This window comes from Piliocolobus tephrosceles, chromosome 15 (assembly GCF_002776525.5).
Source record: "Piliocolobus tephrosceles isolate RC106 chromosome 15, ASM277652v3, whole genome shotgun sequence".
NCBI classification, from domain to species: domain Eukaryota; kingdom Metazoa; phylum Chordata; class Mammalia; order Primates; family Cercopithecidae; genus Piliocolobus; species Piliocolobus tephrosceles.
Genome location: NC_045448.1, coordinates 28,204,944 through 28,231,276, shown reverse-complemented (window position 1 = coordinate 28,231,276; position 26,333 = coordinate 28,204,944). Strand labels below are relative to the sequence as shown.

The window sequence follows — 26,333 nt, the reverse complement described above, 5'->3', positions numbered from 1 at the left end:
GTGAAACCCCGTCTCTACTAAAAAATACAAAAAACTAGCCGGGCGAGGTGGCGGGCGCCTGTAGTCCCAGCTACCTGGGAGGCTGAGGCAGGAGAATGGCGTAAACCCGGGAGGCGGAGCTTGCAGTGAGCCGAGATCCAGCCACTGCACTCCAGCCCGGGCGACAGAGCGAGACTCCGTCTCAAAAAAAAAAAAAAAAAGGAAGACCAATTCATCAGAATTACCTTTTCAAGAAATGGATCTGTTCCTTGTCACATTCTTAGAATAAAGACTTATCTTTATTACTACTAATTATAATGTTTTGGTTCTTTCTTTTACAAATGATGCAATATGTGATACATACCAAAGAATACTTGTAATACACACTTAAGGTCTGAACCATAGCGGAAAAACAGAACATGACTGAATCTACGCTCCCTCTCAGAACAAAGACATGAGCCACAAGCTGAAGCGACTTTGCCATCCCTCCCTCTCTATTGTCTCCCTGCCTCTCTCTCCAGAGATAATCACTGTCCTAAAATGACTGTTTATCACTCCTTCATTTTTGTTTGTTTTTTTAGAGACTGGGTCTTGATAGGCTAGACTCAATTTCCAGGCTCAAGGTATCCTCTTGTCTCAGCCTGCCAAGTAGCTGGGACTATAGGCATGTGCCACTGCGGCCAGGACACCTTCGCTTTTTTAGAAACATGGCTTTAATGCAGATTTCTATATCCCTAATAAATAAATGGACAAATTGTCTGGTTTTGCTTGTTTTTCAGCTCTTTATATAAAAATTCCACCGTGTGTCTCCTGGAACTTGCTTTTTTCAGTCAATATTAGGGTTCTAAGATTTCATCTTTACTGTCTATAGATACAGTTTGTCATTTTCACAGTTGTATAATAATGTAAACTTGACACTATTTATCCATTCCTCTGTCAGTGAACCTTTGGGTTTTTGGGTTTCTTCTAGTTTCAACCCCAACTAGAGACACTGCCATGATTATTCTTGAACATGTGCTCACCAGCAATTCTTCCTTTTCCTCCTGGGCATAGCCAAACAAATTTCGCAGCCTTCGTGCAGTGAGGTGGAGCCAAATGACTAAATTCTGTGTGTTGGAGAGATAAATGGCACTTTTGAGCCTGCCTGAACCCTATGGCCCCTCCCATGCTGGCCTGAAGAAGAGGGTGCAGTGGAGGATGCTGAGGCCATAGGAAATGGTGGAGCCACTAGAGAGAGAAGCTGGTCCCAGAACGTCTGCGAGAAGCAGAGTCCTCCTTTCATCCATAATGACCACCACTGAACTGACAGCACAGGAAATAAACCTTTACTGTGTTAGCCACAGACACTGGGGGTTGCTTGTTATAGGTGTCAGACTTTCCTGATAAAACCTCCATTTCAAAATACGTTAAAAGTGTGTGGGTGTGTGTGTGTGTGTGTGTGTGTGTCTAGTCAGTGTAAATGAAGCAAGAGCTGGGCCTGGGGGGTAGGCTCTGCCTCATGCATTTATGGGGGAGTGAGGGAGTTGTGGAGATAAAAGGCACCAGGAGGGATCTCCTAGTGGAGCTGTTCTGCCTCTTGATTGCATCAATGTCAGTATCCTATCCTGGTTGCTGATATTATACTACAGTTGTACGAGATGATACCATTGGGAGAAAGTGGGTGAAGGGTACACAGGATCTTTGTATTCTTTCTTTTTCTTTTCTTTTCTTTTTTTTTTTGAGACAGAGTTTCACTTTTGTCACCCAGGCTGGAGTACAGTGGTGCAATCTGGTCTCACTACAACCTCTGCCTCCCGGGTTCAAGCGATTCTCCTGCCTCAGCCTCCCAAGTAGCTGGGATTACAGGTGCCTGTCACCACGCCCAGCTAATTTTTGTATTTTTAGTAGAAATGGGGTTTTACCATGTTGACCAGGCTGGTCTCGAACTTGTGACCTCAGGTGATCCACCCGCCTCGGCCTCCCAAAATGCTGGGATTACAGGCATGAGCCACTGCACCCGGCCTTTTGTATCATTTCTTACACCTACATGTGAATCCACAATTATCCCAAAATAAAAAGTTTTAACAACCATGAAAGACTTATATGGTAAATATGGAGAAGTATTAACCGAACTATGGAAGGCAGTTCCTCCCTTGTGTTTGGAACACATAAATAAAGTGGCGTCAGGTACAGAGGACAGCCCTTAGATGCAGGTGTGTGAAAATGCCAACCTTTTACCCTTGGTCTCCTCACCTTAAAAACAAGGACAATACCTGTCCTACCAACTTCATGGGATTTGGGGAAGATCAAATTAATTAAGACGATAAATGGGAAAGTACTTTGAAGTGCTATAAGATCTTATTACTAACATCGAAGAGACAATTCTAATAACACTTTGGGAATGACAGAGGATACTATCAATCCACTTACATTTATGAGTGAAGAAGAGCTGCAAAGCTGCAGGTGCTGAGCCTTTGTATTAACTCAGTGACCAAGATGGAGGGGAGGTTAAGAATTGCACATCCATGGCAATAAAATATCAAAAGCACTTGTTGCAGGTGCAGATAGGGTGTGTAACATGCTACTTTTCATGTCAGAAAGAAGAAAGGTGGCTGGGTACGGTGGCTCATGCCTGTAATCCCGACACTTTGGGAGACCCAGGCAAGCGGATAATCTGAGGTCAGGTGTTTAAGACCAGCTTGGCCAACATGGCAAAACCCCATCTCTACTAAAAATACAAAAAAATTAGCCGAGCGTGGTGGTGCAGGCCTGTAATCCCAGTGACTTGGGAGGCTGAGGCATGAGAATCGCTTGAACCCAGGAGGTGGAGGTTGCAGTGGGCCAAGATAGTGCCACTGCTCTCCAGCCTGGGCAACAGAGTGAGTCTCCAACTTAAAAAAAAAAAAAATAGAAGAAGAAAAGTAAGAATATGTACTTATAAAAAAAAAATAGAAGAAGAAAAGTAAGAGTATGTACTTATATTTATTTTATTTACATAAAGAAACTCTGAAAGGCCTAATTAAAAAAACTAACACAAGTGAGGAGAACAACAAGGCAGATTGGGAACAGGTGGGGATGGGACTTTGCCTATTGTGTATTTAAAATATTAGGTGAATATACTGCAGATTCAAACCTTAAAATAAAAAAAATTGTTAAAGATACATTCTTAGAGAGGGCCCTGTATTTTGTACACGGGGTGGGGAGGGGCAACTACTTTTTGTTTTTCTCAAAGCCTTAGTTCCAAGAGTATAGAAATTAGCTGAGTATTATCACTAGAGTGTACACGTGTATGTGTGTGCACATATGTGCATGTGTGTATATGAATAGGACTGTACATGGTGGAGAATTCTGGTCAAGCCCTACCTCCTTCCCATCCCCCAAAGCTGGCAATGCCCAGGAGTCATGGAGGACCCCTGGAGCAGCTACTCTTGCTTTTCAGCTTTCTGCCCCTTAGGCCATTTTGTTTAAGAACGCCAATTGATTTAATTGTGTCTTTTTTTTTTTTTTTTTTTGAGACAGAGTCTCACTCTGTCACCCAGGCTGGAGTGCAATGGTCTGATCTCGGTTCACTGCAACCTCCGCCTCCTGGGTTCAAGTGATTCTCTTGCCTCAGCTACCCGAGTAGCTGTGATTATGGGCGTGCGCCGCCATGCCCGGCTAATTTTTGTAGAGATGGGGTTTCACCATGTTGGCTAGGCTGGTCTTGAACTCCTGACCTCAGATGATCCTCCTGCCTCAGCCTCCCAAAGTGCTGGGATTACAGACGTAAGCCACCACGCCCGGCCTAATTGTGTCTTATATAGGGAGACTGAGGCTGATCTAACACACTTTATAGGGCAAAACTAGATCAGAATTAGAAGCCACGGTCCTTACTCCCACTCCTTCCCTGTGCCCACTGGTCAGTACATCCTTGGGTCAAATGTGGATTGAAAAACTAATGCTATCTCTGAGTAGCAAAGTTAAGTCTGGGTTGTTTCAAAGGACTTTCTAGTGGTTAAAAGAATCAAACTTGAAAAGCTGAAATGAAGAAGCAATTCTTTCAGATTGTGTTGGTTTTCTGTAGCCCCCATGACCTCTGGAATAATGGAAACAATGAATGATGTTGGGGTAAACTGTCTTTGAACATTAGCATGTAAAGTCTTTGTGTTTACTCTCTGTGGAGTCCACTGAGTCTGCAATCTTAGGCTGTTCACCTCCCAGAAAAATGGGTCTTTTGAAGTATTTTGTCCCCTTGGTTAGAGGCCAACTCAGCATGTTTTCATCTTCTTGTAAATACAGTGTTCAAGCACCATCTCATCTAAGTGGGTTCTACCTTCTCATTGACTGGTTGTGGTGGAACAGTATGAACTGAGGGTTTTGGCCCACTCCATTCTTCCAACATAAAACAAAGGCTATGCCATTTGGACATGCTTTTGTTGTGACCACAATTCATTTCTGAGGTCTCAATCAAACAAAAGCTCAAGGATAAACTTTGCAAATTCTTTTTAATTTGCCTGACATAGGAGACAGTTTATAATACATATGAGGTTTCCAAGCATATAGCCAAATAAAAAATGAGAAATATTAGCTTAGCCAAAGAGTTTTTTTTTTTTTAAGACAGGGAATCTGTGTATATAAGACTGTGAGTTCCTCTAGAAAAGGAATATCCCATTCAGCCCTATATCTTTAGTATCCAGTATGGTATCTGGCATAAAGAATTTGCTTACTTTCAGCTCTTACCTGGGAGTATAAAAAAGGCAAACCCCATCTCTACAAATGTTAAGTCCTATAAACTAAATAAGATTCCATGTTTAACCTGAAAGCCTAGCTGGAAAGACTAGTATGGAACTAAACTTATATCTTTATTGGAAAACAAAGCTGAAACGAGCAGAAATTGATGGGTGGTTGGCATTTAAAAATCTGAATGTAATTGCTAGTTCTCTGGCCTCAATCACACTGACGGATTCCTTTTGGCAATTATCTTCACTAGGCTTGCCTGTATGCAAAGTTTCTGATTACTGGCAGGTACTATGGTTTCCCTGGAGACGGGGGAATTGTTAATCCACCTTTTCAACACTGGGAGAGTTCAAAAGACTCATAGTACAAAGAGAAAGTTCCACAGTTGGGAGCATCAGAGGTAACACTGGGGAGCCCCATAGCACCTCATTTGCAGAAAGGAACTAGAAATTAGGATCCCTATCCACCACGTGCTCTGAGGTTGGAATTCTGACCATATACATGTGTAGGGTCTGGTAGCTGTTACAGAAGAGACAGTACAGTTGTACTGTGCCCCCCAACTCCTTTCAAATCATGCCACTTACCCAGAAAGTGGTACTATTTTATGGCACACTAGGAAAATGGGTAAGGCTGGCACAGGTCACTCACTGTGTGCTCCGGCTCCCCCAAGGACTGAAGAGGTCAGCAGCCTATCTGTAACCTATCCCTAACCCATCAGTGTGCCCCAGCACATGGACTGGGAAGCTTTAGTAAACTGCTTAGAACAAGAGATCTGGAATCAGATGGTCTTGGTTCAAAAGCTCTGTCCTTCAGCTACTAGCTATGGGACTTCTGGCAAGTTACCCTATCTCTAGGTGCTTTTTGTAAAATGGGGATAACAAGTAGCCCAACCTCACAGGGCTGTTGAGAGACTTATATGGAATTACTGTATTTAGCACAGTACTTTGCATATAGTGAATACTCAATAAATTATATTATTTATGCATAACAATGGTATTATTATTATTAATACTAATAGTCTCCTCCCCTCTCTTCCTCTCCTTCCTTTTCTTTCTTTTTTTTTGTTTTGAGACAGTGTCTTGCTGTTACCTCAAATAAGTGGAATCATACCATATTTTTTCTTTTGTGAGATAAATTGCTTCACCTTTCACCTACCGCAGGGCAAGGGTTCAGGTTTCCCCAAAGGTCATTCTCAGTTTAGAAGTTACTCCCCAAAGCCTCTCTCAGTACATCCTAGGTCGGGTCATCTCAGGAATTTGGATCACCTCTTTGGGAGGAAAAGGGCATCAAAAAGGTTTCGAGTTCCAGGCCACTTCCTGTCCAGTGTGACATGTGACTGAACAAAAGAGTTCAGTCAGGCCAAACAGTTCAGCACCATCTGGACTGGGGACAACCAGTGGTTTGCAGGTTGGAATGGACTCTAGGTTAAGCTGGTGAGAGCCTCCACCACACCTTTGTTCTATGTGAATGTTCTCTCATTTATTCTTTAACTGGATGTCCACAGGCTCCTAAAACTCATTATATCCCTAATGGAGCTCAACATCTCCAAATCTGTTCCTGCTAAAGTAATCCCTGCCTCAGATGATGGCATCATCAGCTACCTAGATGCCTAAAAAAGAAACCTGGGGATGATCTTATTTCTTTTCTGTCCCTCATCTTCTACTTGGGATCAATCACAAAGTTTTTCGAGTTCTAATGTTTCTTAAACATTTTTCTTCCCCTCTATCCCTACTATGACTCCCCTAGTTCAGGTCTAATCTTCTTCTGCCTGGACTGTCTTTTTAGGTCCCTGGTCTCCATCCCAAATCATCTTTTACGTAATACCAGAAAAGTCTATTTTTATAAAAGCAAATATTAGCCACTTTTCTGCTGAGTGCTCTTCAATAAGTCCTTGCTGTCCTCAGGATAAAGTCACATTTGTCAGCCTGCTAGGCAATGCTCTCTGTGTTCTGCCCTCTGACTGCCTCTTTAGCTTAATCTCTTACTACTTCTTGGGATCCACTAAACATTTAGGAGACTGGAAACCACTCTCAGTTCCTCACTTCCACTCTAAGATTTCTTCCCTCCATGCGTTTGTTTACGCCAGGCCCTCGGTTTGGAATGATCTTGTGGCCCTCCTCCTTTGCTGTGTTGGGTGACCCTTCACTGTATCCTCACAACATCTGGTGTATGCCTAGACATGCACTGTAAGTAATATTTCATTGTTACTTTCTTTCTTTTCTTTCTTTCTTTTTTTGTTTTTTGAGACGGAGTCTTGCTCTTTCACCCGGGCTGGAGTGCAGTGGCCGGATCTCAGCTCACTGCAAGCTCCGCCTCCCGGTTTTACGCCATTCTCCTGCCTCAGCCTCCCGAGTAGCTGGGACTACAGGCGCCCGCCACCTTGCCCGGCTAGTTTTTTGTATTTTTAGTAGAGACGGGGTTTCACCGTGTTAGCCAGGATGGTCTCGATCTCCTGACCTTGTGATCCGCCCATCTTGGCCTCCCAAAGTGCTGGGATTACAGGCTTGAGCCACCGCGCCCGGCTTCATTGTTACTTTCATATGTTCATTTTCCCCACTAGATTGTGAGCTATTTCAGAGCAGGTATCTTTCATCCTGGTATCCCTGAGTCTTGACAGCACCGGAACCAAAGCAGGTGCTCAATACATGATGACCAAAGGGATAAATCAATACACACATGAATAAAGTATTTCACAGGTCTGGAGGCCACTGGAAGGGAGGGAAGGGAAGGGGAGGAGAGGGGAGGGGAAAAGGAGGGGAGAGGAGGGGAGAGAAAGGAACGGAAGAAGGAAGGAAGGACGAAACTCACACTGGAAAGGAAAAAGTAAAACTGTCATCTGCAGATGACATGATCATGTACATAAAAATTCTAAGGAATTTACTAAAGGTCAATACACAAAAGCCAATTATATTTCTATGTATTAACAATGAGCAATTTGAAAATGAAAATTTTTAGTCTGGGTGCAGTGGCTCACGCCTGCAATCCCAGCACTTTGGGAGACTGAGGTGGGTGGATCACTTGAGGTCAGGAGTTTGAGACCAGCCTGGCCAACATGGTGAAACCCTGTCTCTACTAAAAATACAAAAATTAGCTGGGTGTGGTGGTGTGCGCCTGTAGTCCCAGCTACTTGGGAGGCTGAGGCAGGCGAATCGCTTGAACCTCAGAGGCAGAGATTGCAGTGAGCCAAGATCCCACCATTGCACTCTAGCCTGGGCGACAGAGTGAGACTCCAACTCAAAAAAGAAAAAAGAAAAAGTAATTAGCCATGCATAGCAGTGCATGCCTGCAGTCCCAGCTGCTCAGGAGGCTGAAGTGGGAGGAACACTTGAGCCTGGGAGGTAGAGGCTGCAGTGAGCCTGATGGTACCACTGCACTCCAGCCTGGGTGACAGAGTGAGAATCCGTCTCAAAAAGAAAAAAAAATTAGCTAGGCATAGTGGTGCATGCCTGCAGTCCCAGCTGCTCAGGAGGCTGAAGTGGGAGGAACACTTGAGCCTGGGAGGTAGAGGCTGCAATGAGCCTGATGGTGCCACTGCACTCCAGCCTGGGCGACAGAGCAAGACCCTGTCTCAAAAAAAGAAAAGAAAAAAGAAAAAGACTTAAACAGATGCTTCACAAATTAACTTACCTGAATGGCAGATAAGCATAGGAAAAGATGCTCAACATCACTAGTCATTAGGGAATTGCAAATTGAAGCCACAATGAGATACTATTATATACCCTATAATGGCTAAACTTAAAAAGAATGACAATATCAAGAGTTGGAAAGAATGTGGAAAAATTAAACTCTCACACACTGTCAGAGAAAATGTAAAAAGTGACAGTCATTTGGAAAATAGCACGGCAGCACATTACTGAGTTAAAATACGTTTACCATAGGGCCCAGCATTTCCACTTCCACATTTTTACCCAAGAGAAATAAAAGCATATGTCCATACAAAGACTTGGACTTCAATTATGTTCAAGGAGAACTATTCTTTCTTTCCTTTTCTTTTTATTTTATTTATTTATTTATTTATTTGAGACATAGTCTCGCTCTGTTGCCCAAGCTGAAGTGCAGTGGTGTGATCTCAGCTCACTGCAACCACCACCTCCCGGGTTCAAGCGTTTCTTCTGCCTCAGCCTCCCGAGTAGCTGGGATTACAAGTGCCTGCTGCCACGCCAGACTAATTTTTGTATTTTTAGTCGAGATGGGGTTTCACCATGTTGGCCAGGCTAGTCTCGAATTCCTGACCTCAAGTGATCTGCCCACCTCGGCCTCCCCAAGTGCTGGGATTACAGGCGTGAGTCACCATGCCAGGCTTCTTTTCTTTTTCTTTTACTCTGTAACCCAGGCTGGAGTGCAGAGGTATGAACAAGGCTTACTGCAGCCCTGATCTCCTGGGCTCAACCAATCCTCCCACCTCAGCCTTCTGAGTAGCTGGGACTACAGGTGCATTCACCACACTGGGCTAATTTTTAAATTGTTTTGTAGAGAAAGGGTCTTGGAATGTTGCTCAGGCTGGTCTTGAACTCCTGGTCTCAAGTAATCCTCCCACCTCAGCTTCCCAAAGCACTGGGATTACAGGCCTGAGCTACCGAGTCTGGCCTAGCATTATTCTTAATAACTAAAACTTGGCAACAAATAAAATGTTCAGCATCTGGCAAATGCATAAACAATAGAATGAAAAAATGAAATACTACTCAGCAATAAATGAGAACAAAACATTGACACACACAACACCATGGATGGATCTCAAAAACATTATACTAAGTAAAAGAAATTGAATACAAAATAGAATAAACTAGAGAAACAGAAAGTGGTCAGCGGCTACCTGGGGCTGGAAGTCAGGGGAGGAGACCAATTGCAAAGCCTTACAAGGACTTTTTTTTTTTTTTTTTTTTAAGTGGAGTCTTGCTCTGTCGCCCAGGCTGGAGTGCAGTGGTGCCATCTCGGCTCACTGCAAGCTCCGCCTTCCGGGCACGCCATTCTCCTGCCTCAGTCTCCCGAGTAGCTGGGGCTACAGGTGCCCGCCACCACGCCCGGCTAATTTTTTGTATTTTCGGTAGAGACGGGGTTTCACCGTGTTAGCCAGGATGGTCTTGATTTCCTGACCTCGTGATCCACCCATCTTGGCCTCCTAAAGTGCTGGGATTACAGGTGTGAGCCACCGCACCCGGCCACAAGGACACTTTTTAATGTAATAGAAAATGTTATTTGTCTCGATTGTGGGGCTAGATCTATGCCTGTATATGGTTGCCAAAATTTAAGCATTCCTTAAAATGGTGAATTTTACCATAGGTAAATTGTACCTCAAAAAAGATGGGAAAATGTACTCTATGAACTCATGAAAGTTGAATCTGTGCAGTTAGTCGGTATACAATCTGCAAATGGAAAAGTCATTAAACCTCAAATCAGGGCATTATTTTCTGTTATTTTCCTTATGCTGAACATTAGTCAGTACTTCAGGCCAGTACTGAGATGCCAACAGTCCGATACTGGACACGTGTTGCTGTAAAGCACTTACCTATCCAGGCTGGGAGTGGTGTCTCATGCCTGTAATCCCAGCACTTTGGGAGGCCGAGGCAGGTGGATCACATGAGGTCAGGATTTCGAGACCAGCCTGATCAACATGGTGAAACCCCGTCTCTACTAAAAATACAAAAATTAGCTGGGTGTGTGTGTTGGTGCGTGCCTGTAATCCCAGCTACTTGGGAGGCTAAGGCAAGAGAATCGCTTGAGCCCAGAAGACAGAGGCTGCAGTGAGCTGAGATCGTGCCATTGCACTCCAGCCTAGGTGACAGAGTGAGACTCCATCTCAAAAAAAAAAAAAAAAAAAAAAGTGAGCCATTCAAACATATGAAAAATACTTAATTGAATTTTAAGAAACTTCATTTCTAGTCCTATTCTTCCACTAATATCATGCATGACCTTGGGCCAGGTACTCAGCCAATACCTCAGTAAATGATAAGAGTTTTCAGAGATTCTCAATCTGAGGTCCATGCATCTCTCTTCACTGCCCCTGAAAGCGTCCTTGGATTCAGGGCATCTGGGAATTTGGATGGGAAAATGTGTATCTTTATGCATTTTCTTTACATAAACATGTATCTTTGTTTTTACAACCTTTAACTGAAATTTAGCATTTCCTTCAATTATGAATATAGGCAACAATCTGCAATGGCTTTAGCAGTAATAACTTTGATAGAAATCACAGGTATTTTTATATTAAATTGTAAGTATTGCCCATGTCTCAAAATATTATTTATATTTATCACTATTTCAAAATTATGGTGGTTATTAGATTTGCTACTGGATATTATTATTTAATGTGTTAACAAAGAAGCTATGTATCTGCTAAAGAAATGATATTTCTGATTATAGATACATCTCTATATCATAACTTTTTAAAGACTTGATAACAGGTTCCATATAATCGGTTTCCTTTTCAGCACAGTATATTTTATTTTATACAAAATACCTTGTTCTACAGAACGGATCCATGGAATTCACCAAAGGAATCTTTGACACACACACACACACACACACACACACACACACACACACACACACTGTTTAAAACTTCTTAGCTAGGCCGGGCATGGTGGCACACGCCTGTAATCTCAGCACTGTGGGAGGCTGAGGTGGGTGGATTACTTCAGCTCAGAAATTTAAGACCAACCTGGGGAACGTGGTGAGACTCTCTACAAAAAATACAAAAATTAGCTGAGTGTGGTGGTGAACACCTGTAATCCCAGGTACTCTGGAGGCTGAGGTGGGAGGATTACTTGGGCCTGGGAGGCCGAGGCTACAGTGAGCCAAGATCACGCCACTACACTCCAACCTGGGTGAGCAAGTGAGACTATGTCACAAAAATATAAAAACAAAAAAAAACAAACAAAAACTTCTGAGTTAGATGGCCTCTAACCGTTCATTCTAGTGCTTAGAATTGTATTAAAAATTGGTATAAAGACTGGATGGCAGCTGGGTGCCGTGGCTTATACCTGTAATCCCAGCACTTTGGGAGGCCAAGGCGGGCGGATCACGTGAGGTCAGGAGGTCAAGACCAGCTTGGCCAACATGGTGAAACCCTATCTCTGCTAAAAATACAAAAATTAGCTGGGTATGATGGTTTAAGTCTGTCATCCCAGCCCCTTGAGAGGCTGAGTCAGGAGAATCGCTTGAACCCAGAAGGCGGAAGTTGCAGTGAGCCAAGATTGCACCACTGCACTCCGGCCTGGGTGACAAAGTGAGACTCCATCTTAAAAAAAAAAAAAAAAAAAAAAAGAATGGCTCAGATTCTAAATGAAATAACTAAAAACACTTTTTCTCATCTTTTCTAAAGAAAGACTTTCAAGATTCACGGATTCTTACTTGTTCCTATCCTGATTTGAACAAAGCAAGTGCTAAAAAAGAACCCACACGTTTGAGACAAATGGGGAAATTTGAACACAAACTGGGTATTAGGTGATATCAATTAATTAGATGTCATAATATTACCGTCAATACATCTTTTTAAAAAAGTCCTTATCTGGTCTGGGTGCAGTGGTTCACGCATGTAATCCCAGGACTTTGGGAGGCTGAGGTGGGAGGTTCACTAGGGGCCAGAAGTTTGAGACCAGCCTGGGCAACATAGTGAGACTCTGTCTCTATGAAAAAATTTTTTAAAAATTAGCTGGGCATGGTGGTGTGAGCCTAGTCCCAGCTACTCTGGAGGCCAAGGTGGGAGGTCCCTGAGTTCAGGAGTTTGAGGCTGCAGTGGGCTAGATGATCACTCTACTGCACGTTGGCCTGGTCTACAGAGCAAGACCCTGTCTCAAAAAAAAAAAAAAAAGTTGAAAAAAAATCCTTACCTGTTAGAGATACATAGTGAGGTATTTATAGGTAAAATGATATTTCCTTTGCATCAAAATATGCAGGAAAATAAAAAGTTAAAAAGGAGGCAGGATGGAAGAAACAAGGTATTCAAACTGCATTATGGGTGATAGTGGTTCACTATATTTTTCTTTCTACTTTCATGTTTGTTTGAAATTTCTACAATACTTTTTTTTTAAATTAATAGGTTCTCAGGATAGATCCAACCCACAGAAATGTCTGGATTGTACTCAGTTTAAAAAAACAAAAATGGGCTGGGCGTGGGCATGCTGGCTCATGCTTGTAATCCCAGCACTTTGGGAGGTTGAGGTGGGAGGATCACCTGAGGTCAGGAGTTTGAGACCAGCCTGGCCAACATGGTGAAACACCGTCTCTACTAAAAATACAAAAATTATTCGGGCATGGTGGCACGTGCCTGTAGTCCCAGCTACTTGGGAGGCTGAGGCAGGAGAATCGCTTGAATCTGGGAGGCAGGACTGGAGTGAGCCAAGATCAACAATGAAGAGGATAGAAAGGAGTGTGCAGTTTCCCACAGTTCCTACTCCTCCAACCGTCTTAGAACCTGGGCTACTCCCATATCTAAATCACCTCTTCCTCAGGAGGCACTTGACCTTGTAGGTTAACATGAACTTTGTATGACAAACCATTATAATTGACCACATTCACTATGTCTAAACAGGTTAAATCACATTTTTGGTAATCAGTAGCTCTTTCATTCCTTAATAAGCTGCTTAGTTTTGTTCTTTCAATGGCCAGAAGTGAATCCCTACCTTAAGCCAGTAGTTTATGCCACAGGACAGGGGATTATAAATGAACAACCTGTTACCTCCACTGAGGAACAACTCCAGCTTCATGCCCCATTGCCTTCAGATCAGTAATGTCTTTGCTGAGACATGCACTCCGTTCCTGAGAGATGAGATAGTCTCCACATCTCTCTGACCTGTGCATGGCTGCAGACATTGACCCTCTGCTCTTGTTCTTGGGGCTAAGAGGGTCTCTGTGAAGCTCTAAAGGCTTTTGAAATTTATCACACATACTTGGGGATACTGTCAAACAATTATCTGAAACAGTATAGTAATGTAGTTTAGCACATGGGATCTAGAATCTGTTCCTGGATTTAAACACTAGCTCTGTCATTTAATCTTGCTGTGCCAGTTTTGTTATTTGTAAAATGGGTTATTCTGGCAATTAACCTCAGAAAGATGTTCTGCAGATTAAAGAATATAACATATGCAAAGTACTGAGAACAATGTCTAGAGCATGGTATACACTCCACACATTTTTTTTTTTTTTTTTTTGAGACAAAGTCTTGCTCTGTCATCCAGGCTGGAGTGCAGTAGTACCATCTCGGCTCACTGCAGCCTCCACTTCCTGGGTTCAAGCGATTCTCATGCCTCAATCTCCCAAGTAGCTAGGATTACAGGCGCACGCCACCACACCCGGCTATGTTTTTTTTTTTTTTTTTTTTTTTTTAAGTAGAGACAGGGTTTTACCATGTCGGCCAAGTCTTGAACTCCTGACCTCAGGTGATCCATCTGCCTTGGCCACCCAAAGTACCAGGATTATGGGCATGAGCCACCGCACCCAGCCTTCACTCCATACCTATGAACTGTTATGACTATTATTTTCAACTACAGCAGAAGCTCTGCACCAAAATATAATAATGCCCATGCTTCAACAATGTCAACAGTACTTTAATATTAATTCTAAGAAAAGGTTACACTGAACTAGATCAATAACATAAGAGCTACTCTGTAAACAGCTTCCTTTCTTTCACTGGGTAAGATGACTTCTTGAGTTATAGTTGTTAATTTGAAAGCATGTCAAAAATCACTGAGAAGTCAAAATTGCTAATTTTTCCAGACCTTTCTTTGTCAGACACACTTGCTTTAGCAATTACTTAATCCAATAATTACAACTGAAAAGACTCATACAACGTATACAAGAGAGTACAGGGGAAAAATTCATTGCATGATTGTGCGAGTGATTTACAACCTTCTTCCTTCAAAGAAATCCTTTAAGGTCATTAAAAGGGGTCATGTAATTTTAAGGTATTATAACGAAGACAATATTCCCAGTGAAGATTAATCCAGTAAATTATCAAACTAGTGTCAGAAATTACAAAACAGGCTTTCTGGAAGTAAACTCTAAAGATGAAACAGAAGTTTCAATTTGAGTCAAAATAGTGACAGTGGTTGCTGAAGGACTGGAACTCTCTGAATTGTAAACCGGGTGAAGGGTGTGCTTCTGTGTATAATCAAGATGAAAACCACTTTGCCTAGTAGAGCTAACCATTTTCAAGGAAGTCTCAGTATAAAAATTAACCAAAATGTAAAAGTATCTAAAGGACTCAATAGTTCTCATAATTAAAGCAAAAAGACATTTAGTAAATTTTCTTTTATCTTTTTCCATATTCTTTTATCATTTAGAACAATATTAGAGAACTGATTGATTTGATATTTTGTTGATAATTAATTTTAGTTCCTGTTGTTTTGATAGTTTTTTTTTTCTTTTTTTTTTTTTGAGATGGAGTTTCACTGCTCTTGCCCAGGGTAGAGAGCAATGAATGGTAGGTTCTCGGCTCACTGCAACCTCCGCTTCCTGGGTTCAAGCGATTCTCCTATCTCAGCCTCCCGAGAAGCTGAGATTAAGGTGCCACCACGCTTGGCTAATTTTTGTATTTTTAGTAGAGACAAGGTTTCACCATGTTGCCCAGGCTGATCTCGAACTCCTGACCTCAGGTGATCTACTCGCCTTGGCCTTCCAAAGTGCTGGGATTACAGGTGTGAGTCACTGCACCTGGCCTGATAGTTATTAATACTAGAAATGATAAATTAAACTAAGAATCTTTATGTCTGATATGAGGTAAACATGGTAATTCTAAAATAATATTACACTTTTTATAGACTTGACTTGAAACAAATTCTAACACATAGCATTGTGGTTTTTAATTTTCATTACTTTACTGATTCTGATTTGCTCTTCAAATATATTCCTTTATATAAAGATGCGATCTGTATCCAAAAAAGTAAGCAAGTTTTGAGCAACATCACAGTTTTGGTTTTACCGATTTATGTAGTAGCCACCTTGTTTGCTGCATGCTAAATATTCTACAACAAAACACTGTTTCTGTAGCGGGGAGATGAAAGTCTATCTTGCTTTGCTCAGGAACTCAGTGGCTGCTACTACGACAGCTTTGTGTTTTAGTGGTGAGGTGACAGTGCGACAGCAATGCAAATAATTTCCTTGGTTATACTAGGAATTGGAGAGCCTGACAAAATCAGAGCTTGGCAGAAGCATTTGTAGCAATAAACAGAAGCTTCTCATTTTTACTTAAAATTTCAAAAGCTGTCCTGATTTCTAATTTATTGGCCTCAATTATAGGCCTATAAGGAAATAATTATTTAAATGACTACCAGAATTAGTCTGAAGCTGTTGATTTGCTCTGGCTTAAAAAAAAAAAAAAAGTCTTACCAGAAACTGTGTTCTCTGAAAAACAAAATAACTGTTTTCCATACTTAATGTCAACTTAAAACCAATGAGTGAACAAATGAACAAATAGATAAAGACAAATACAGAAAGAATAATATGAAGACATCTGTGTGAACATTAGTCATTTAAAATAAAGAAAAAAATCAGAGTAAGAACCCTTATCATTCATTAGATTGAATAAACACTGCCACCCCGGCCCCAATCTATTATAACAGCTATGAAATGGAGGAACACAGTAATCAAAGCCTTGCAAAGATACACTGGAAATAATGCACAGGGCAAAATCCAAAGAAAAATTTTTTTCTCTTTTAAAAATATAAGACTGTGGCTGGGCGTGGGGCTTTCCCAGCACTTTGGAAGACCATGGTAGGTAGATCACGAGGTCAGGAGATCGAGACCATCCTGGCTAACACGGCAACACCCCGTCTCTACTAAAAATACAAAAGCTTAGCCGGGAGTGGTGGCACATGCCTGTAATCCTAGCTTCTCGGGAGGCTGAGGCAGGAGAATATCTTGAATGCGGGAGGTGGAGGTTGCTGTGAGCTGAGATCGCGCCATCGCGCCACTGCGCTCCAGCCTGGGTGACAGAGCAAGACCCCGTCTCAAAAAAGAAAAAAAAGAAAAAAAGATATGATTGTTTATAGCAATGACAGAAAAAGCTATATTGTTGTGTTTATATTATAACATATACAGATGTAATATATATGACAATTAATAGAACAAATAAGCGGGAGGAAAAAGAGCAATGCTGTTGTATTTTACCAGAATGAAGGCATTATTAATCTTAAGGCAATTATGTTAAAGATGCATATTGTAATCTCTAGAATAAATCACTAAGACAGTAAGTTAACATTAGGTAGCTAAAAAAAAAAAAGTCAACAAATGCCCTTCCCCTTACTCACTGTGTTCCAGCCAGGCCTGCTTAAGCAGAGCTCTTCACTGCCTCAGGGCTCAGGGCTTTTGCACAGGGACTCCTTTCCCTGGAATTGCCTTCCTTGGCTGTCTGAACCACTGCTAAGGTCTCAACTGAAATGTCACCTTCTATAGGAGGTCTTCCCTACCATCGTCACAGCAACTCCTTCTTATCCTCTGTTCATAGCCTTTTACTTTGTTCCATCATGCTATTTGTCACTGTCTGAATTTATATATTTGTTAGGTTTACATCTTTATTGTCTGTTTCTCTCATTAGACTTCATTAACAAAGAAAAGAAGCTGGGTGTGGTGGCTCATGCCTGTAATCCCATCACTTTGGGAGGCTGAGGCAGGTGGATCCCTTGAGCCCCAGATGTTTGAGACCAGCCTGAGAAACAGCAAAACCTCGTCCCTATATAAAATTAGCTGGGTGTGTTGGCGCATATGTATAGTTTCAGCTACTTGGGAGGCCGAGGTGGGAGGATCACCTGAGCGCAGGAAGTTGAGGCTACAGTGAGCCCTGACTGCACCACTGCGCTCCAGAGAGGGAGAAAAAAGACCTCCTCCAGAGCGAGACATGTAACACATGAGGCTCTCATATAACTGTGTCTTGCATAAAGTAGACAAGTCATAAAATATTTGTTTTAAAAATGCCTACCATTGTACTTCACCTTGATCTAATCTTTTTTCTCATCAACTAGACAAGAAGTTGGCAAACTTCTGTGAAGGGTCAAATATTTTAGGCCTTCCAAACCATACACTGTCTCTGCTGCATATTCTTCTGCTTGTGTTTTCTAACAATCCCTTTAAAATGTAAAAGCTACCCTTAGGGCAGGGCGCAGTGGCGCACGCCTATAATCCCAGCACTTTGGGAGGCCTAGGTGGGTGGACTGCTTGAGGCCAGGAGTTCAAGATCAGCCTGGGTAACATGGTGAAACTCCATCTCTACTAAAAATACAAAAATTAGCCGGGCTTGGTGGCGCATGCCTGTAGTCCCAGCTACTTGGGAGGCTGAGGCAGAAGAATCGCTTGAACTCAGGTGGCAGAGGCTGCAGTGGGCCAAGATCACACTACTGCACTCCAGCCTGGGTGACAGAGTGAGACGCTGTTTAAAAAAAAAAGCTATCCTTAGCTCAAGGGCCCTATAAAAACAGGCTGACATGGGATTTGGCCCGCAGGCTGTAGTTTTCCAATTTCTGTGCTATGTTACTGTAAGTATCTTAAGGTCAACTCTGAGTTATGTACTTATATCCCCTAATACCTTGCATAGTACTGAGCACGCAGTAGGTTCTTAGTAAACTCAGAACTCAGTTAAGTTGGAGGTAGAGGAAAACAAGAGAAAAAAGTGGTCAAATTTGGTCTAACAGGAATTTTACCAGGGAGACAAGGCCTACAGTCCAGGCTGAATGACTCAAAGGGTCATTTACCAAAGATGTGTAGGTAATGTAAAAAGACAGCTTGTCATACAGTCACAAATCTCAACACTCAATTGTCTCCCCTTCCAAGCAGCTACTCTGCTCCCACAGACAGCTGCCTCCTCGTGTGTCTACTTACAGTGCAGCTGACTGGGACCCACGGAAAAAATCATGTAGTTTTTCCCCAGAGCATTTTTTTTGTTCTGTTACTTCACCTTGCTATCTGGTTCTCTTCCCATGCTACATTCTGAAAAGCTAACTAGCGGATCAGGTGCAGTGGCTCACGCCTGTAATCCCAGCACTTTGGGAGGCCGAGGCAGGTGGATCATCTGAGGTCAGGAGTTTGAGACCATCCTGGCCAACATGGAGAAACCTCGTCTCTACTAAAATTACAAAATTAGCCAGGCTTGGTGGCGCATGCCTGTAATCACAGCTACTCGGGAGGCTGAGGCAGGAGAATTGCTTGAACTCGGGAGACAGAGGTTGCAGTGAGCCCAGATCTCGCCATTCCACTCCAGCCTGGGCAACAAGAGAAAAAATCCGTCTCAAAGAAAAAAAGAAAATAAACAAAAGCTACTAGCCTAAAGGTAACATCTACCTCCCGAGGTAAGCATAATTTGGCAAATATGGAATTGCCTATATAACTGCTATGAAAAATTCTTAGATGATGGCCAGGAAAGTTTCCTAAAAATAGTTTCTGGATGGGAGCAAGTTTCTGATCCTGCTACAGTTCCAAGATTTGAGACATGCTGAAAATGAATGATGTAAGGAAGGAATAAGTGGATGGAAATGCTCCGTGGACACAGTCATGGCCACAGTCCCCACTCCTGGAACTGCCAGAATGCTAGGATGTTGCTGTACCTCCTGAGAGATCCCAGAATCTGTGCGATGCTTTTCCTTAAGGCAATCTGCTTTTTCAAACTCTGGCAAAGTCTGAGGTCAGAGCTGTCTGTCTCAAGAGAAGTGCCTCTTTCCTCTAGCATGCAAAATGCACATAATTATTGCCAGGAGCTGTCCTATCAATAGCAATCTTCCTGGGCCCGGGGGAGAATAGGGAGGAAGGGGAGAACAGAGATGATATTTCATGTCCTGCTGGGTCTTCAACCTCCATGAAGCAGTAGAGGCAGCCACAGGGGAATGGCTCTATTTCCAGGCACTTCCTTCCTCCTTTTCACCTCTTGAGATCTCAGAATAATTCACTGCCATGTTCTTTGTTAAGTCTCTGCCACCTCATATTCCCCTCCCCAACTTCATGGAAAGGAAAAAAAGGAACAAGTGGTCCCTTGGGCATTGTAACCAAGCCAGCAGATGCTTCCAAAGGAAGGTAAGTGTCAGATGTTTAACTGCATGACTAAGTAAAACACATTATCTAACCAAGCTTCACTCTGAGGTAGCAAGTCCTATATTTTAGATAAGAAAAAAGGAAATGGGCGAAAATAATTTATTTAAAGACAGGCTGCGAGTGAGTGATGGAGCAGGAAACAGCATCAAAGTTCCTTGATTCACAGGCAGGGTCTTATCTGCCAGAAGAGCCAAGAGTGTGGCAGTGATGCTAGGAGACAGTGACCAAACAGCCGGGGGAGAACAGGAATAAGAGCCCCAGGAAACACTTTAGAAAAAGTCAATTAAACAACTCCCAAGGTTCTGGGTAGCTGTTCTAACGAGTGCCTGGGGGTTCTATGTTTCTGAAGAAGGTAATTCAAAATGAAATGAAAAGATGACTTTGGGACTCAATTCTGCATGTCTGATTTGGAAAAGCTAAGATAGAAAGGCGGAGAAGGAGCTGCAAGAAATACTGAACACATGGTACCAAGGAGAAAATATTCTGTGGGGAATAGACCTTCAAAAGCAACAGCAATAGCTACAATACTGAATGTACTGACAAAAGAGTTGGCAGGAGCTGAGAGGTGAATGTTCTTTTATCCTGACCATCATTGCAAGTGACAATTTCTTCTTGCTAGCAACCACCAGAATAGTCATCTTTGAGCTGCATGTGGAAAACATAGGTTATAACTGAGCAATGCCATGAAATATATTTTCCCCCTTATTCTGATATGATCTGACATCAACAGAAAGTACAACCACGGCTAGGAGACCAAAGATTCAGGAAAAAGTCTTGGGCTATTATGTCACTTTGAGATGAAGGAACTGATTGAAGCATTCATCTTAGTGTTTGCAATTGTCCTGCTGTGATGGAGTTGTCCACAGCCACTCAGGAGGCATGAGACCGTCACCACCATCATTTGAGGTAAGGCCCAGGTCCCTCTTGAGCTGGGTTAGGATAACCACACCAGACAACTTTCCCAAGTCACAAGAGATATTAATAAATTAAGGAAGCAATCAAGATCTGCCGCTGGGTCATCAGGTTAGAGAAAGAATCACTGGGACCAAGGTGGTAAGGTAAAGTGAATACAGCAAATAGGAAGTGAGATTTCACAAAGGAATTAAGCCTCAGAATGCCAAACCAAAGCATGGATATATAAGGTCAGAATCAAAAGTGGTGGCTGCAGTACCAGTGTTTGGCTCAGATTAGCAGGGCCATCGAAGACAGTGAGCAAAGAGGAGACTGCCAGGAGGCCTTGATTGCGGGGCTTCCTCCTGACCCGGCCCCACACTGTAGGTTACGGTGGTGACAAGGTGCATGACAGCTTGAAAAGTGGTGGTTGTTGGGCAACACCTAAAGGCAGAGGGGCCCATCTCCTTAAAACTGTGGCCTGCGCTCAATGATCTCCATGTGAATTTTACCAAGATAAGGTTTTACTTAGAAGTCTTCTTCTTCCTGCCACCATGGATGTTTTATTGGTTTCTTCCCTTACTATCTATTGGTGCGCAATCAGGTAGAAAAATGAACTGAAGAACTATTTTAACCAAAGCAAATCACAAGGAAGAAGGTAAATCTGCTGCAGAAGAAAAATCCCTTGAAGTCTGTATCTTTATACTGTCTGATGCCTTTGGCTAAATACAGCTGAAGTTATTCCTCCTGCAGTAGTTTATTGAGGCATAGGGTCAGTTCTAAAAGCCATGGGTTTGAGTGAAGTCAATTCAAACCCACTGCTTTTCTCTAACTGGAGCTGGGAAAGCTGGCTCCTTTGCCTTGGCCTGAAGACTGAACATTGTACGTACCAAATTACTACAGAATGAAGGTCTCAGTTGACTTGCAACTCGAACCTGACTCCATGGGTCACTGGTTCTCACATAATTAGGAAACAAAAAGACTCTAAATTATCTATCAAGAGAAAGCTGGGTCGATGCTTACGGATTGATGGATTAATATGTGACAACAACCATTAAGTATGCCTACTATGCAGAAGAACATGAAGAAATGATGTTTGGGATGCATGAAAACATTGCCCCATCTTTAAGTTATGTATTACATTTTATCAAAGTTGCAGACTTTTCATTGAATAGGATGATAATGGTCACAGCAGGTATGTTTCTAATAATCCCAAAAGTCTTGAGGCCTGATACTGAAAACACAATGTGAAACAGAAATCTGTTTAGGGTAGGGTTTCTCTAGCTTGGCAATACTGACATTTTGCGTTCAATAATTTTTTTTTTTTTTTTTTGTGAGGGGCTGTCCTGTGCATTGTAGAATGTTTAGCTGCATCGCTGACCTCTACCCATTAGATGCCAGTAGCAAATCCCCACCCCCTCAGTCATAACAATCAAAAACGTCTCCAGACATTGCCAAACATCCCCTGAGGTGCAAAATTACTCCAGTGGTTGAGAACCACTGGTCTAGAGATATTTTCTCTTTAATATCCCACAATAAATATATATATGCTACAGTAAAAGAACTGAGACAGGACACAAAAGGTTCTAGCACTGATTATTACATGTGGTTTCCGACATTTAAAAATGTATGCTGACATGCTGACAGCAAAAGTATACTCACTGTGTACAAGAAAACAAAAATCTTTCCACATCAGCAGCAGAGTGAGTTTTGTAAAGCCTTCTGCATCATATTCCACGACACCTCTAAGTAATAAAAACACACACACACACACACAAAAAAAACCCTCATAAAAATAAGGTATAAAAGCAATAAAACCAAGTAAAGAATATATTCGTGAAGTCAAGGTTATTGACTCTGAGACGGGTTTAAGGCAAGTGAGGATTAAAGCAGGAAGGGTCTGGGGTTTGGAATGACAGCATCTGGGTTTAAGTCACAGCTTTGCCACTGACTATCTACTATGACCTCAGGCAAATCACTTAACCTTTGCAGCCTTAGTTTCCTTACCTACAAAACAAGCATAAAAATATTTGCAAAATTCATTACAGGGTTGTGAAAAACAAATAAGATAAATCATAAAATACTACACAAATGTTAGTTATTAATTATGAGTAGAAGGACATATTAAGAAATCAAGTCAGCAATGACACTATAATGCCAAATGTCAGCATACTACCTGTACAGTGATTGTTAAGTCTGACTTTCACTGAGCACTACACAGTAATATGCAATGACAGTATTAGTAAATTCAGTATTATATATTACTTTTCTTCTTGAGTTGGGTTAGGGTAATCACACCAGACAACTGTGTCCCCTTTCACTGTGTTCCCCTGTCCTCCCCACTGGGTTCAAGGCAAAATAGCAACATTAGATGGGTGAATGCCGGATTCAGGAAGGGAGACGCATATTTCATGTGTCAAAAGAGAATATCCCCTGACCTCTGAAGGAGCCAGGTGCAATTCTGTAGGCTCACCTCATCCATTTCCCTTAAGAGCTGAGCACCTGGAGGATGTCGCCATAATGGGACAATACTAACCACGCTAAGGACAGATATAATTTTCTTTCTCATCCATACAAGGAGGACTCTGATATCCGTAGAGATGCGATATCCCTGACCAAACCAGGCCAATCAGATCACTGATATTGATGCCTTCCCAGTTTAAGTTGGAAGGAACAGTTACACTCCTTGTAAAGGTAAAAGAACTAAGATACTGAAGGGTAAGTGATCTGCTAAAAAATGGTTGGTATATCATTCCGATCTTAAGTTGATAATTCTTTAGTTTATATTTCTATGAATTTATTTATTTATTTATTTATTTATTTTTGAGACAGAGTCTCAACCTATTGCCCAGGCTGGAGTGCAGTGCTGCAATCTTGGCTCACTGCAACCTCCGCCTGCCAGGTTCAGGTAATTCTCCTGCCTTAGCCTCCCGAATAGCTGGGATTACAGGCGCCTGCCACTATGCCTGGCTAATTTTTTTTTAATTTTTTAATTTTTTTGAGACGGAGTCTAGCTCTGTTGCCCAGGCTGGAGTGCAGTGGCATGATCTCGGCTTTCTGCAACCTCCATCTCCCGGGTTCAAGTGATTCTCCTGCCTCAGCCTCCCAAGTAGCTGGGATTATAGGTGCCTACCACCAAGCCCAGCTAATTTTTGTATTTTCAGTAGAGAGAGGGTTTCACTGTGTTGGCCAGGCTGGTCTCAAACTCCTGACCTCATGATCCACCCACCTCGGCCTCCCAAAGTGCTGGGATTAGAAGCGTGAGCCACCGCGCCTAGCCTAAGTTTTGTATTTTTTAGTAGAGACAGGGTTTTGCCATGTTGGCCAGGCTAGTCTCGAACTCCTGACCTCAGGTGATCCGTCCACCTTGGCCTCCCAAAGTGCTGGGATTACAGGCGTGAGCCACTGTGCCTGGCCTCTCTATGAATTTATAATTAGCCCAATAACGTTATAGTGCTGATATCAATACTTTTCAGATCTTGCATCCCACAGGCAAAGACAAGCATGTAATCCATTTTAGCATATTACTGTACTACATGCATAATAAAACATACAGAAAAAAGTATATTTAAAAAGTGAGATTTGAAAGCAAATATAAATGTAGTTTTCATATTTTTCTTGTACTCCAATAGAGTGAGCTGTGTAACTTTTGCGGTGTGTGTATTCCATTTTGGAGGCCACTGTGCTAGCTTCTTCATGTTCAATTATATATACTAAAGATAATCTTACTTAAAAATAAGAAGATCAATGGTATTATTTGTTAACCACTATTTGTATCAAAAGTACTTTCTCAAAATGTTCACAAACAAAGCTGAAAAAAATCTTAAGTATTAAAGACTCGTGTGAGAGACAGTCATACTGTTTGGTTATTGACACTTCTATTTTGGAGACATGAAAAATTCCATTATGGGAATGAGAAAAATGTCTTAAAACTGGTTTGAGGAGTCAGAAATTTTCTTATATCCCAGAGGGTGACAAATCATTTTCTTGGTTTCATCTTCTCTTCCCTATTCCTAATTTCCTTTTATCCTAATTTCCTTATTTAAAATTTTAATTTTGTATTACTAGATATATTTATATATTTATAAGCCTTCTGTGGAATAAGGTGGGCTATCATCAGACCTCTAAAACCCTTAGTGCCTAGTTCCCCACAATGAGTAGAATGTTCCACCTTCTAAAGATCGTGAGGAAAACGCATTCCCTGTCCCACTGAGCAAAGCCCAAGGAGAAGCTTGATCGGGCCTCTGACTGACTTAAGGAAACAGGGCTGCAGGGCAGCATGGCCACAGGCAGCCAAAGGAAAGGGCAAAGGCACAGGGATGGAGCAGCCAGAGGCGCCCATGGTGTCACAGGCTTCCTTCTCCTCTCTCGGTGCTTGCTTTCAACTCCTAACCTCGAGTGCGAGCCACAGCTTTTGCATCGAATGCTGGATTTCCTCCCCAGATCTGTGTGGCACTGTTGGCAGTGGAGTCCCATCAGGAGGCCTGAGTCCTGGGGAAATGGGGTTCCTGCCCTGGCTCCACTTCTTCTAGGGGTGTGACTTCCATGGGTTACTGAACTTACCACAATTTCAGAGCTTCTTCCACTAAATGTGTCAGTGATGCCTGCCTGGTTCACCCCATGGCTACTGTGAGGGCCCGGAGGTAAAAAGTGCTATGCCCATTGTAGAGAGTGCTACAACAAGTGACTGTCACCACCATTACTACTGTTGTGTTCAGGGCTGTCCAGGCTGCTGCTCTAGGGAAGATATTTGATTCTACTATTTGCCAAAGAATACAGAAGGGGGGAAAAAAAAGGGATCCTGGGAGCTTTGGTATAAACAGCATACTAAAAAGGATCAAAGTAGCATTAAAAAGGTATCATGTGAGGCTGGGTGTGGTGGCTCACACCTGTAATCCCAGCACTTTGGGAGGCTGAGGTAGGCGGATCACGAGGTCAGGAATTTGAGACCAGTCTAGACAACATGGTGAAACCCCATCTCTACTAAAAATACAAAAATTACCCAGCGTGGTGGCCCATGCCTATAATCCCAGCTACTCAGGAGACTGAGGCAGGAGAATCGCTTGAACTCGGGAAGTGGAGGTTGCAGTGAGCCAAGATCGTATCACTACATTCCAGCAGCCTGGGTGACAGAGCGAGACTCTGTCTCAAAAAAAAAAAAAAAAAAAAAAGCATCATGTGTAAGAAGTGTAAGAAGTAATTGCTATTTTCTCAATCAAGCCCCATGTTGAGGTCATCAGCAAGTGAGGGCATCACTGGTATATCGTTCAAACAGGGCAGAACTTACGTGCCAAAGTGACTGAGGAAAGCAGCAATATACTCTCTTCTTTTGTGATACCCTTGAATCACGTACTGCACCTGGAATAGAAACCCAAAGCTGAGAAGTAGAGTGGGAAGCTTTTAAACACTTTATTATAAGAAATTACAAAGATTCAGAGAAGCAGAAAGAATAGTAAAGTGAACACCGGTGTTCCCACTACCTACATTCAACAACTATGACTGCTGTGCCTACTTGCTTCCTCCAGCCATCCATCTGCCTATCAACCTGTCAATCAACACTTTAAAGGAAATGAGAGACATCATGACAGTTCACTCCTAAATATTTCAGTATGCATCTCTAAAAAATAAAACTTTCTTCTACATAACCACAATACCATTATCGTACCCAACAAATTGAGCAATCAGTCTCTGAATTCATCTAGTCCATTTTCAAAATTTTCTAATTGCCCCCAAAATGTTTATTTTCATTTTTTTTT

At 42.2% G+C, this 26,333-nt stretch overlaps 1 protein-coding gene across 4 annotated transcripts in view; it reads right to left on the bottom strand.

Annotated features, from left to right (window-relative positions):
• BABAM2 (BRISC and BRCA1 A complex member 2) overlaps window positions 1–26,333 on the bottom strand; it is a 454,732-nt gene that overhangs the window by 71,486 nt on the left and 356,913 nt on the right. For all 4 annotated transcript variants that reach the window (XM_023217257.2, XM_023217259.2, XM_023217258.1 and 1 more), the window contains exons 9-10: window positions 25,865–25,935; window positions 22,240–22,322 (exon numbers count right to left, since the gene is read on the bottom strand). In XM_023217257.2, the coding sequence (XP_023073025.1) occupies window positions 22,240–22,322; window positions 25,865–25,935 (154 nt within the window). The remainder of the gene's footprint in view (window positions 1–22,239; window positions 22,323–25,864; window positions 25,936–26,333) is intronic.